Raw genomic sequence first — 12,278 nt, 5'->3', positions numbered from 1 at the left:
GAGAGGGAAGGCGCCAAGATGGCGGAGGAGTAGGATGGGGAAAACACTTTCTCCCCCACAAATTCATCAAAAGATCATTTAAACGTCGAGTAAATTCCACAAAACAACTTCTGAAGGCCGGCAGAGAACATCAGGCACCCAGAAAAGCAACCCAACTCCTCGAAAGGAGGTAGGAAAAATTATTAAAGACAATAAAAGAGACAAAAGAGGGAGGGACGGAGTTCCGTCCGGGAAGGGAGTCTTAAAAAGAGAAGTTTCCAAACACCAGGAAACCTTCTCACTGCCGAATCCGTGCCGAGCTTTGGAAGCACAGAGGACAACATAACAGGGAGAAAAAATAAATAAACAATTAAAACTCGCAGATTGCGAGCCCTACGGTAACTCTTCCAGCGGAGAAGCAGCGCAGACGCCTGCATCCACCATTAGCAAGCGGGGGCTGGGCAGGGAGGTGCGGCGCGGGCTGCATCGCTGAGAGTAAGAATCTGGCCTGAATACCCTGAGTGCTATCTGAGCGAAATAATTTGGGCTAGCAAACCAGACTGTGGGATATCTACCACGCGAAAAGCCATCCCTTACCTAAGACACCGCCAACCCGCGCACGGAACAAAGGACTAAACAGAGGTAGCCGGCTGCAAACCTCTCCCCTCCGGTGACAGGCAGCCAGAGCCGGAAGGGGGCAATCACAGCCCCAGAGAGACATTATCTATAAAACTGGCTTCTTTGCTAACTAAAACTTATTGGGAGTCTGGACGGTCAACATCTGCCTGAGAAGGTGCGCCGGTTTTACACCCAGATAACCAAGTTGCAGGGAGGCGATAAGTCGCAGCATTGGCGCTCGCCGAACACCTCATCACCTGAGCTGCTCGGACCTGGGAAGAGCACAAAACGCAGCCCCAACTGAGTCTGCGCCTCTGAGGACTACCTGAGTGCCTGAACCTGAGCGGCTTGGACCTGGGAGGTGCATGCAACCCAGGGCCAGCCTCGGATTGCTCCCGGCGGAACAACCTAGAGCCTGAGCAGTGTGGGCAGGGAGGCTACACACGCCGTGAGCGGGGGCAGACCCAGTGTGGCTGAGGCACTGCGAGCGCACGCCAGTGTCATTTGTTTGCAGCATCCCTCCCTCCCTCCCCATAGCGCGACTGAACAAAGAGAAGAAATACAGCTCCACCCACCAGAACACCGACACAAGCTTCCCTAACCAGGAAACCTTGACAAGCCACCTCTACATACCCACACACAGCGAGGAAACGCCACAATAAAGAGAACTCCACAAACTGCCAGAATACAGAAAGGACTCCCAAACTCAGCAATTTAAACAAGATGAAGAGACAGAGGAATACCCAGCAGATAAAGGAACAGAATAAATGCCCACCAAACCAAACAAAAGAGGAAGAGATAGGGAATCTACCTGATAAAGAATTCCAAATAAATGATAGTGAAATTGATCCAAAATCTTGAAACTAAAATGGAATCACAGATAAATAGCCTGGAGACAAGGATTGAGAAGATGCAAGAAAGGTTTAACAAGGACCTAGAAGAAATAAAAAAGAGTCAATATATAATGAATAATGCAATAAATGAAATTAAAAACACTCTGGAGGCAACAAATAGTAGAATAACAGAGGCAGAAGATAGGATTAGTGAATTAGAAGATAGAATGGTAGAAATAAATGAATCAGAGAGGATTAAAGAAAAACGAATTAAAAGAAATGAGGACAATCTCAGAGACCTCCAGGACAATATTAAACGCTACAACATTCGAATCATAGGGGTTCCAGAAGAAGAAGACAAAAAGAAAGACCATGAGAAAATACTTGAGGAGATAATAGTGGAAAACTTCCCTAAAATGGGGAAGGAAATAATCACCCAAGTCCAAGAAACCCAGAGAGTCCCAAACAGGATAAACCCAAGGAGAAACACCCCAAGACACATATTAATCAAATTAACAAAGATCAAACACAAAGAACAAATATTAAAAGCAGCAAGGGAAAAACAACAAATAACACACAAGGGAATTCCCATACGGATAACAGCTGATCTTTCAATAGAAACTCTTCAAGCCAGGAGGGAATGGCAAGACATACTTAAAATGATGAAAGAAAATAACCTACAGCCCAGATTATTGTACCCAGCAAGGATCTCATTCAAGTATGAAGGAGAAATCAAAAGCTTTTCAGACAAGCAAAAGCTGAGAGAATTCTGCACCACCAAACCAGCTCTCCAACAAATACTAAAGGATATTCTCTAGACAGGAAACACAAAAACGGTGTATAAACTCGAACCCAAAACAATAAAGTAAATGGCAACGGGATCATACTTATTAGTAATTACCTTAAACGTAAATGGGTTGAATGCCCCAACCAAAAGACAAAGACTGGCTGAATGGATACAAAAACAAGACCCCTACATATGTTGTCTACAAGAGACCCACCTCAAAACAGGGGACACATACAGACTGAAAGTGAAGGGCTGGAAAAAAATTTTCCATGCAAATTGGGACCAAAAGAAAGCAGGAGTCACAATACTCGTATCAGATAAATTAGACTTTAAAACAAAGGCTGTGAAAAGAGACAAAGAAGGTCACTACATAATGATCAAAGGATCAATCCAAGAAGAAGATATAACAATTATAAATATATATCCACCCAACATGGGAGCACCGCAGTATGTAAGACAAATCCTAACAAGTATGAAAGGAGAAATTAACAATAACACAATAATAGTGGGAGACTTTAATACCCCACTCACACTTATGGATAGATCAACTAAACAGAAAATTAACAAGGGAAAAAAAAAAAACAAAAAACATGTATCTATAAAGTTCACTAAAGCAAAGCACAGTAAAATGAGGTATGGCAATAAAAGGCGTTAAATTTATCAAATACAAAAAAAAAAAAAAGAAACTCTCCAAGCCAGGAGGGAATGGCAAGACATACTTAAAGCGATGAAAGAAAATAACCTACAGCCCAGATTATTGTACCCAGCAAGGATCTCATTCAAATATGAAGGAGAAATCAAAAGCTTTACAGACAAGCAAAAGCTGAGAGAATTCAGCACCACCAAACCAGCTCTCCAACAAATACTAAAGGATATTCTCTAGACAGGAAACACAAAAACGGTGTATAAATTCGAACCCAAAACAATAAAGTAAATGGCAATGGGATCATACGTATCAATAATTACCTTAAACATAAATGGGTTGAATGCCCCAACCCAAAGACAAAGACTGGCTGAATGGATACAAAAACAAGACCCCTACATATGCTGTCTACAAGAGACCCACCTCAAAACAGGGGACACATACAGACTGAAAGTGAAGGGCTGGAAAAAGATTTTCCATGCAAACAGGGACCAAAAGAAAGCAGGAGTAGCAACACTCACATCAGACAAAATAGACTTTAAAACAAAGGCTGTGAAAAGAGACAAAGACGGTCACTACATAACGATCAAAGGATCAATCCAAGAAGAAGACATAACAATTATAAATATTATAAATTTATAAAATTTTAAATTTATAAATAAATTATAAATTTATTTATTTATAAATTTATAAATTATAAATAAATTATAATTAATAATATATATATATTTATATATATAAATAAAATATAAATATAATATATTAATATTGATTAATAAATATTAATAAAATATAAATATAAATAAAATATATAAAAATATTATATAAAAAATAAAATATAATAAAAAATAAATTATAAATAAATTATAAATAAATAAATTTATTTATTTATAAATTTATAAAAAATTATAAATATAAATGGGTGCATACCCAACACGGGAGCACCACAATATGTAAGGCAAATGCTAACAAGTATGAAAGGAGAAATGAACAATAACACAATAACAGTGGGAGACTTTAATACCCCACTCATACCTATGGATAGATCAACTAAACAGAAAATTAACAAGGAAACACAAACTTTAAACAATACAATAGACCAATTAGACCTAATTGATATCTATAGGACATTTCATCCCAAAACAATGAATTTCACCTAAAAAAAAAAAAAAGAAAGAAAGAACACTCATTAAAATCAGTCTATAGGGAACACTAGGATCCAAGTTGTGAGGTAATCTATGGATCCACAGATTAGATTAAAAGTGTCAACCTCTGAAATGGATACAAACTAACACTAGACTGATTTGTGGAAATGTAGAAAGTAAGTTGAAAATGTTTCAGTACAAACTACAAAGAAACAGGTTCCCCAAATAATTTCAATTTATTAGGATGTAAACAAGATTTTTAAAAGGTAGCTGTAAAAAAGTCTCCCTTCTGCGTACATGTTTTTTTTCCCCTATTGATACGTCTTGATCTAACTCTATTACTGTTATAGAGTAATTTGATTCTATTTAGTGTAGGCTGAAATTGTGGGGTTTGCAATAGGTATGGGACTCTCCCCTCCTCCTTCCCCAGACCTTTGAAGTGAGTCCAGGGAGAAAGAAGAAGGAAGGCAGATTGTCTTCAAAAAAATAAAAATAAAAATAAATAAATAAATAAATGAATCCTCTTCTTGGCATTTCCCAACTGCCAAAATTCCAGCTTGACTTGCAACTTTTCAGTTGCTTGCTCCTTTTCCTTTCCTTTTACCCTCTTAAGACTTGGGCAATGAGAAACTGTGTTTATATAAACCATTTTTCATAAAATGGGAATTTGTGAACAGCAGCAAGATTTCTATTATGTTGTAAAATGCTTTCGTTATGTTTGAATTTTAAGACAAAGTCTACTGAGGCAAATTTTGCTTCACTGTGTTATTTTAGACTGATTTAAAAAAAAAAAAAAAAAAACCTTAAGTGGGGGAAAGTATTTGGAAAATGTTTTACCTTTAACAAGTGCAGTGTTATCACCAATACCAGCCATAAACACATAAAGGAATGCTTTACTCTCTAATGCTTGAGAAATATCAGGATTAAAGTGAAATCTTAGACAGTTTGGTTTCTTCAAAATACTTTCACTCAGGGAAGGCTGGAGCTTCCAAACACGGAAAACTGAGCCCACCTGTGAGAGTGGAGGGAGTTCCTGGCGGGACTGAAGAGGCCGGACTTCACATGCTTCCTGAAGAAAGAGCAGGAGGGGCAGCTCCCCAGGCACAGCTGCCCCCCCCCCCCCCGCCACCCCCGAGCAGCTCCCCGGGGCTGAGCGTGGAAGACCCCGAGGGGTACCTGGTGAACCAAGTGGTCACCAGCACAAGAGAACGCCCTTGCTGGGTGTCAAACATGACCTGACCCGCCTGGCTGGATCTCAGAACCCGGGGTCCTGGGGGGCTCAGCGCTCCAGGTCTGCTGCCTCCCGGGCCCACTTGCACTCACCCAGCTCCCCCTGCTGGGCACTGGGTCTCCTTCCTCCTCTGCCCACCCCTAGGGGCTCACATTCCCTGAGCCCCTGTAAACAGCCAGTGCCCATATCACTTCACTCCCCTCAGGCCTTCACTTCCTGTGGGCTCAGAGCCCACCACCCACTCCCACGCATGTTCTAATGGGAAAGCCTTCCTTCTAGGGTAGAAGGGTGGCTGGCAGACAGAGCTCTGCCCTCTCTGGGGGCACCGACTTTTTTCACCCCCGCCCCCTGACTCGGGTTTGGAATTGTTTTTCCATGTTACAGGGCCTCATGGACACTATTCAAGTCAGGGAATGTTTAACAGGAGGATTCCTACGTGCTGTTTCTCACAAGTCCTTTGTTTTTAAGCGGAACAGCACGCTGCTCCCAGGAACTGGGGTCATTGTGTGAGACAGGCTTGAATCTCCTTTAGTAAACATCTCTTTACGACAAAACTGGTTAGTCTCGATCCCCTTTCTTGAGATACGGATTGTCTCCTGAGCTTGTGACCATCATCATCCCTCGTTCCCTTGGTAACGGCTACTGTACCTTTGGTTTTCTGATCTTTATCATTGACGAAAGAAACTTCTTGTACTACAGCCTATATATACTCACAGAAAAATCATTAAAGCACCTTTGCTCCATCAGAGCTTGGGTCCCCGTGTCTGTCTTTCTCTCTCTCTCCCCGGCTGATTCCTTGGAGCGCAGAGACCCGTCTTGCTCACTCTCCTGCCCGGGCTTCTAAGACTCTCGAGAAGGCGCCCTGTGCCTTCAACCCCCTCGAGAGGGCGCCCGGTGCCTTCGTGAGAGACGCAAGTCCTGTCTCAAGGACTTTATTGGTTTTCTACGTAAACCAGGGAGTATTGGCCTCTTTCTTTCTCTCACTTTCTTATCGTCGCCTCCAGACGGCCAGGTCCCGGTCCATTAAAGGACCTCAACAATTCGGTTTACCTATTTACATACTGTTGTAAATAAAACACTTGTAGATTAAAAAAATGCTTCACAAACATTTGGTAAATAAAGTTAGGTGACTGATACCTTGTTCCTGGCCTCTATATCGGCGTCATAGGAAAGCAGCTTTGCTGCGAGTGATAAATTCTGGCAAAAGACAGCGTAGTGGACAGCGGTGTTGCCACAGACGTCCATGACATTTGGGTCAGCACCATGCTCCAGCAGAAGAGTCGCACACTCCTCCTCTTGGCATTCTACGGCCTGTCAGTGTTGTGCCAAGAAACAGAGTGTAAATTCTAGGAATTCATGTATACCTGTGGCGGATTCATTTTGATATTTGGCAAAACTAATACAATTATGTAAAGTTTAAAAATAAAATAAAATTAGAAAAAAAAAAAAAAAAACAAAGTAAACAGGCCACAAGCTTCACCAGTTTGCTATATTTCAATGAGATAAATTCACTTTTAGTCTCAGGAAATCACACCCATCTCATGTGGACACGGTTCGCTGCTCCATACCTTCATCAGCGCTGTCCTCTTTTCATTGTCACAGAGGTTAAGCAGGCATTTTCTCTCCAGGAGGAGAGTGACCACCGCTGAATGGCCATTGGCACAGGCCAAGTGGAGCGCAGTCCTATGAAAGCAAGAGCAATTTTTAGGAAACCCTAGTGTTACTGTTTCAAAGCAAACAATCGTTCCTGTGATTGAAAACATCATGCTATTCCTATCACTCTAAAACAAATGTTTCGTTTTCTTCTGGAGAAACAACAGTCTATATTCGCTTTAGCTCTTCGTACCACAGTAATGAAAGAACCATCTACTTGAGTAGAAGGAGCCTGACCCAGAGATTCAGCTCAACTTGGGTTTGTATTTGACTTTCACTCTGTCACTCATTAGCCGTTGCTCAGCCTCTCTGTGCCTCAATTTCCTCATCAACAGAATGGAGAGGGAGTAGTAGTTATCTCACAGGGCAGCACTGTGATGCTTACATGAGAGCCATGCAAAGGGTGCAGAACCATTCCTGGCAGATAACAGCTCAGTAACTGTTAGGTCATATTATCATATTTATTGCTAGTACTACTAGTTTACAAGGACAACATCTCAATGAAGTCAAAGGATATGACACCTCCTTTGCAGATATATTTTGAGTATTAGAGACAACATTGTACTTCGGTGATTCTAATATGCTCATTTTCTCACATTTTAACGTCTCTGACATTGGAATATAATTTATAATTCACAGACTTTACAAATTGTAGAATTTTTGTTTGTCCATTTCTCTTTTTTCCTGTTGGTCTAATTCCCATGAGGTGTTTTCATCTAAGTCTGCTTTAGAGATGATGTATAATATATATTATTATATAACACAGGTGTACGACACAGTGATCCACAACTGTTAAAGGTTATACTGCATTTAAAGTGACTATAAAATATTAGCTATATTCCCCATGTTGTACAATAAATCTTTGTAGCTTGCAGGATTTTAGTTCCCTCACCAGAGATCGAACCCTGAGCCCAGAGCAGTGAGTCTTAACCACTAGACTTCCAGGAAATTCCCAAGATTCCCTTGACTTCTGAAAAGGCTGAAAGTTGTCACAGGATACCAATCCTCACAAAAAATGCTAAAACAAATTGAAAGTGCCAAATTATTTTTATCTGTGCCACATCCCTATGGAATATGGAATGAAGCAGGGCAAAGACTAATAGAGTTTTGCCAAGAGAACGCACTGGTCATAGCAAACACCTTCTTCCAACAACACAAGAGAAGACTCTACAAATGGACGTCACCAGATGGTCAACACCGGAATCAGATTGATTATATTCTTTGCAGCCAAAGATGGAGAAGCTCTATACAGTCACCAAAAACAAGACTGGGAGCTGACTGTGGCTCAGATCATGAACTCCTTATTGCCAAATTCAGATTTAAATTGAAGAAAGTAGGGAAAACCACTAGACCATTTAGGTCTGACCTAAATCAAATCCCTTATGATTATACAGTGGAAGTGAGAAATAGATTTAAGGGACTAGATCTGATAGATAGAGTGCCTGATGAACTATGGACTGAGGTTCGTGACATTGTACAGGAGTCAGGGATCAAGACCATCCCCATGGAAAAGAAATGCAAAAAAGCAAAATGGCTGTCTGAGGAGGCCTTAGAAATAGCTGTGAAAAGAAGAGAAATGAAAAGCAAAGGAGAAAAGGAAAGATATAAGCATCTGAAAGCAGAGTTCCAAAAAATAGCAAGGAGAGATAAGAAAGCCTTCCTCAGGGATCAATGCAAAGAAATAGAGGAAAAAAACAGAATGGGAAAGACTAGAGATCTCTTCAAGAAAATTAGAGATACCAAGGGAACATTTCCTGCAAAGATGGGCTCGATAAAGGACAGAAATGGTATGGACCTAACAGAAGCAGAAGATATTAAGAACAGGTGGCAAGAATATACAGAAGAACTGTGCAAAAAAAGATCTTCATGACCAAGATAATCACGATTGTGGGATCACTCACCTAGAGCCAGATATCCTGGAATGTGAAGTCAAGTGGGCCTTAGAAAGGATCACTACGAACAAAGCTAGTGGAAGTGATGGAATTCCACTTGAGCTATTTCAAATCCTGGAAGATGATGCTGTGAAAGTGCTGCACTCAATATGCCAGCGAATTTGGAAAACTCAGCAGTGGCCACAGGACTGGAAAAGGTCAGTTTTCATTTCAACCCCAAAGAAAGGCAATGCCAAAGAATGCTCAAACTCCCACACAATTGCACTCATCTCACACGCTAGTAAAGCAATGCTCAAAATTCTCCACACGAGGCTTCAGCAATATGTCAACCATGAACTTCCAGATGTTCAAGCTGGTTTTAGAAAAGGCAAAGGAACCAGAGATCAAATTGCCAACATCCGCTGGATCATCGAACAATCAAGAGAGTTCCAGAAAAACATCTACTTCTGCTTTGTTGATTATACCAAAGCCTTTGATTGTGTGGATCACAATAAACTGAGAAAAATTCTGAAAGAAATGGGAATACCAGACCACCTGACCTGCCTCTTGAGAAACCTATATGCAGGTCAGGAAGCAACAGTTAGAACTGGACATGGAACAACTGACTGGTTCCAAATAGGAAAAAGAGTATGTCAAGGCTGTATATTGTCACCCTGCTTATTTAACTTATAGGCAGAGTACATCATGAGAAACGCTGGCTGGAAGAAGCACAAGCTGGAATCAAGATTGCTGGGAGAAATATCAATAACCTCAGATATGCAGATGACACCACCCTTATGGCAGAGAGTGAAGAGGAACTAAAGAGCCTCTTGATGAAAGTGAAAGAGGAGAGTAAAAAAGTTGACTTAAAGCTCAACATTCAGAAAACTAAGATCATGGCATCTGGTCCCATCACTTCATGGCAAATAGATGGGGAAACAGTGGAAACAGTGTCAGACTTTATTTTGGGGGGCTCCAAAATCACTGCAGATGGTGATTGCAGCCATGAAATTAAAAGACGCTTACTCCTTGGAAGAAAAGTTATAACCAACCTAGATAGCATACTGAAAAGCAGAGACATTACTTTGCCAACAAAGGTCCGTCTAGTCAAGGCTATGGACTTGCCTGTGGTCATGTATGGATGTGAGAGTTGGACTGTGAAGAAAGCTGAGTGCTGAAGAATTCATGCTTTTGAACGGTGGTGTTGGAGAAGATTCTTGAGAGTCACTTGGACTGCAAGGAGATCCAACCAGTCCATTCTAAACGAGATCAGTTCTGGGTGTTCTTCGGAAGGAATGATGCTAGAAACTCCAATACTTCGGCCACCTCATGTGAAGAGTTGACTCACTGGAAAAGACTCTGATGCTGGGAGGGATTGGGGGCAGGAGGAGAAGGGGACGACAGAGAATGAGATGGCTGGATGGACGGAAAGAGTTGGAGTGAACTCTGGGAGTTGGTGATGGACAGGGAGGCCTGGCGTGCTGCGATTCATGAGGTTGCAAAGAGTCGGACATGACTGAGCGACTGAACTGAACTGATTGAAATGAACTTTCAGGTTTTTTTTCTTTTCTTGTTTTGGTGCCGAAACCCAGGAAACTCCAGAATTGTTGCCTTTGAAACCATTCTTAGAGAGGTCTCTGGGGTGGGATATGTGTATTCTTACAACTGATTTATGATGTTGTACAGAGGAAACCAACACAACATGGTACAGCAACCACCATCCAACTAAAAACATTAAGGTGAATGAACAGTGGAACTAGAAAAAATGGTCTTTGTCAGCACACACAAATGTATAGATAGGAATTTCAGTTTTCTTCTGGTACTTTTCTCACCCTGTGTATTTATAATTTTTGATCTATACTCCCTCTGAACTTTTTGGTGAGATAAAAATCTAGTTACTTTTCTCTAAATAGTTACCAGGCTATTTCTCCACCATCTACACATAATTTATCTTTCTAATAGAAAATGTCATCAAGCAAATTTTTATATCTAAAAGGGCAAATCTTTGTCTACTATACAAAACTTTCAATTTCATCAGAATTAAAGACAGCATGTGTAACCCAAAATCTTTAAAACCACGATGTTTATTTGGTTTAAATATGGAAAAACCATAGATCCTAAGAAAATGTCCTCTTAGTCAAAGGCACAGCCAGCTTCCTACTTCCAAGCTGTCTTCTAAGGTCCTTCAGCAAGGAACCTATACACCTAAGTGTATACTGATATAAAATGGATATTGCATTGTATCTGAAGGATTTTTAACCCAGAAGTTGACCTGTCATGGGGATTATTTTTCTTACTATGCAGTTTTCTGTAATACATAACATTATGGTATAAAAATGTGTACATTAAATGCCAACATCATCAAAAATCTGTCCACTGCCAATATCCACAATGGATGATCCATGGGAAGAAGAGTTTTCATAAATCACATGAGAAAAACAGGGTGAGAGCCAGGGAGTTCCAGATTTCCTGAGAGCTATAGAACTTGAGAGCTCTTACTCACGAGTACATCAGGCTGACACGTGCATAACAACAAAGGAAGAGGAGGAGGAAGAAGGACAAAAAAAGACGCTTTTCATGTTTCATTTCAGTTCTGTGATTACCGACATTCAGTTAAATCACTTTAAAACGACCACTAAAGTGCTCTGTAAGGGGAATTATAAGAGGGTCCGAAACCAGCTAAGGCTTTTGCAGCCGATCAAGTCTGTGGGGCGCTGGATCCCACAAAGGTGTCTGCGAGCCTTGGAGGGGAAACTCACAGGAGGGAGCCCTGCCAGGCCCTTCCTCCCCACTTACCTGTTCTTCTTGTCCCTGTCGTTCAGGCCATTCTTTCCAAGCAACAGAACCAGCTGCACTTTGGCTACGTTGCCTACGCTGGCAGCTTTGTGGATCTTTTTGAGGTCCCTGTCTCGGATGTGGTACCCGGGCTGGAAGCTGGTTCTACGATGACCTCTGTCTCTCCCCAGGCTGATGGAGGAGTCTAAGGGCGACTCGCCCTTCTTACTCCTGAAGCCAAAAATCTTCTTCATCGCAGAGCCTATGGGCTCCAAACACACCTCACCTCCCCCTTGGCTCTTCACAGTCCCCTAAAACCAACACAAGCACTACAGGGAAGCCAGAGCCGTCCCGCCACAACCTCCCAGCTGGGAAGCTCAACGGTTTGGAATCTTTCATCCCAGAATGATTGTTGCTAAGCGACAGCTCTAAACACATTGCCCGTGTGCCAGAATGCCCAGTGTGCATGTGCAAGAACTGGAAGTGCATTTTTCAAAAGAAGCAAACAATATCAATAAACCCTTACATAAGGGAAAAAGGAGAGGAAACTGAAATAACCACAGAAAGGAAGGTGACATTACAACAGATACCTCAGAAGTAAAGAAGCATAATCATAAGGGGACATTATTATTGATGAATAGTTACAAATTGGAAAACCTAGAAGAAATAGATAAATTCTGAGAAACATACACCCTGTCAAGACTAAAACAAGAAAAAATAGAAAAACTCAACACTCTAGTAAC

At 41.3% G+C, this 12,278-nt stretch overlaps 1 protein-coding gene across 3 annotated transcripts in view; it reads right to left on the bottom strand.

Annotated features, from left to right (window-relative positions):
- LOC147361240 (ankyrin repeat domain-containing protein 26-like) overlaps positions 1-11,956 on the bottom strand; it is an 86,513-nt gene extending 74,557 nt beyond the window's left edge. For 2 of the 3 annotated variants that reach the window (XM_086334961.1, XM_086334962.1), the window contains exons 1-3: positions 11,557-11,956; positions 6,805-6,919; positions 6,374-6,547 (exon numbers count right to left, since the gene is read on the bottom strand). In XM_086334961.1, the coding sequence (XP_086191087.1) occupies positions 6,374-6,547; positions 6,805-6,919; positions 11,557-11,789 (522 nt within the window). In that variant the 5' untranslated portion in view covers positions 11,790-11,956. The remainder of the gene's footprint in view (positions 1-6,373; positions 6,548-6,804; positions 6,920-11,556) is intronic. The other variant, XM_086334963.1, reaches the window with a different exon arrangement.
- Between the last annotated feature and the right edge of the window lie 322 nt (positions 11,957-12,278).

The sequence above is a fragment of the Bos grunniens genome, chromosome 13 (assembly GCF_055505025.1).
Source record: "Bos grunniens cultivar Pamir isolate PY7600 chromosome 13, Bosgru_T2T1.0, whole genome shotgun sequence".
Classification (NCBI taxonomy): Eukaryota; Metazoa; Chordata; class Mammalia; order Artiodactyla; family Bovidae; genus Bos; species Bos grunniens.
This window is presented reverse-complemented; position numbering and strand designations above follow the sequence as displayed.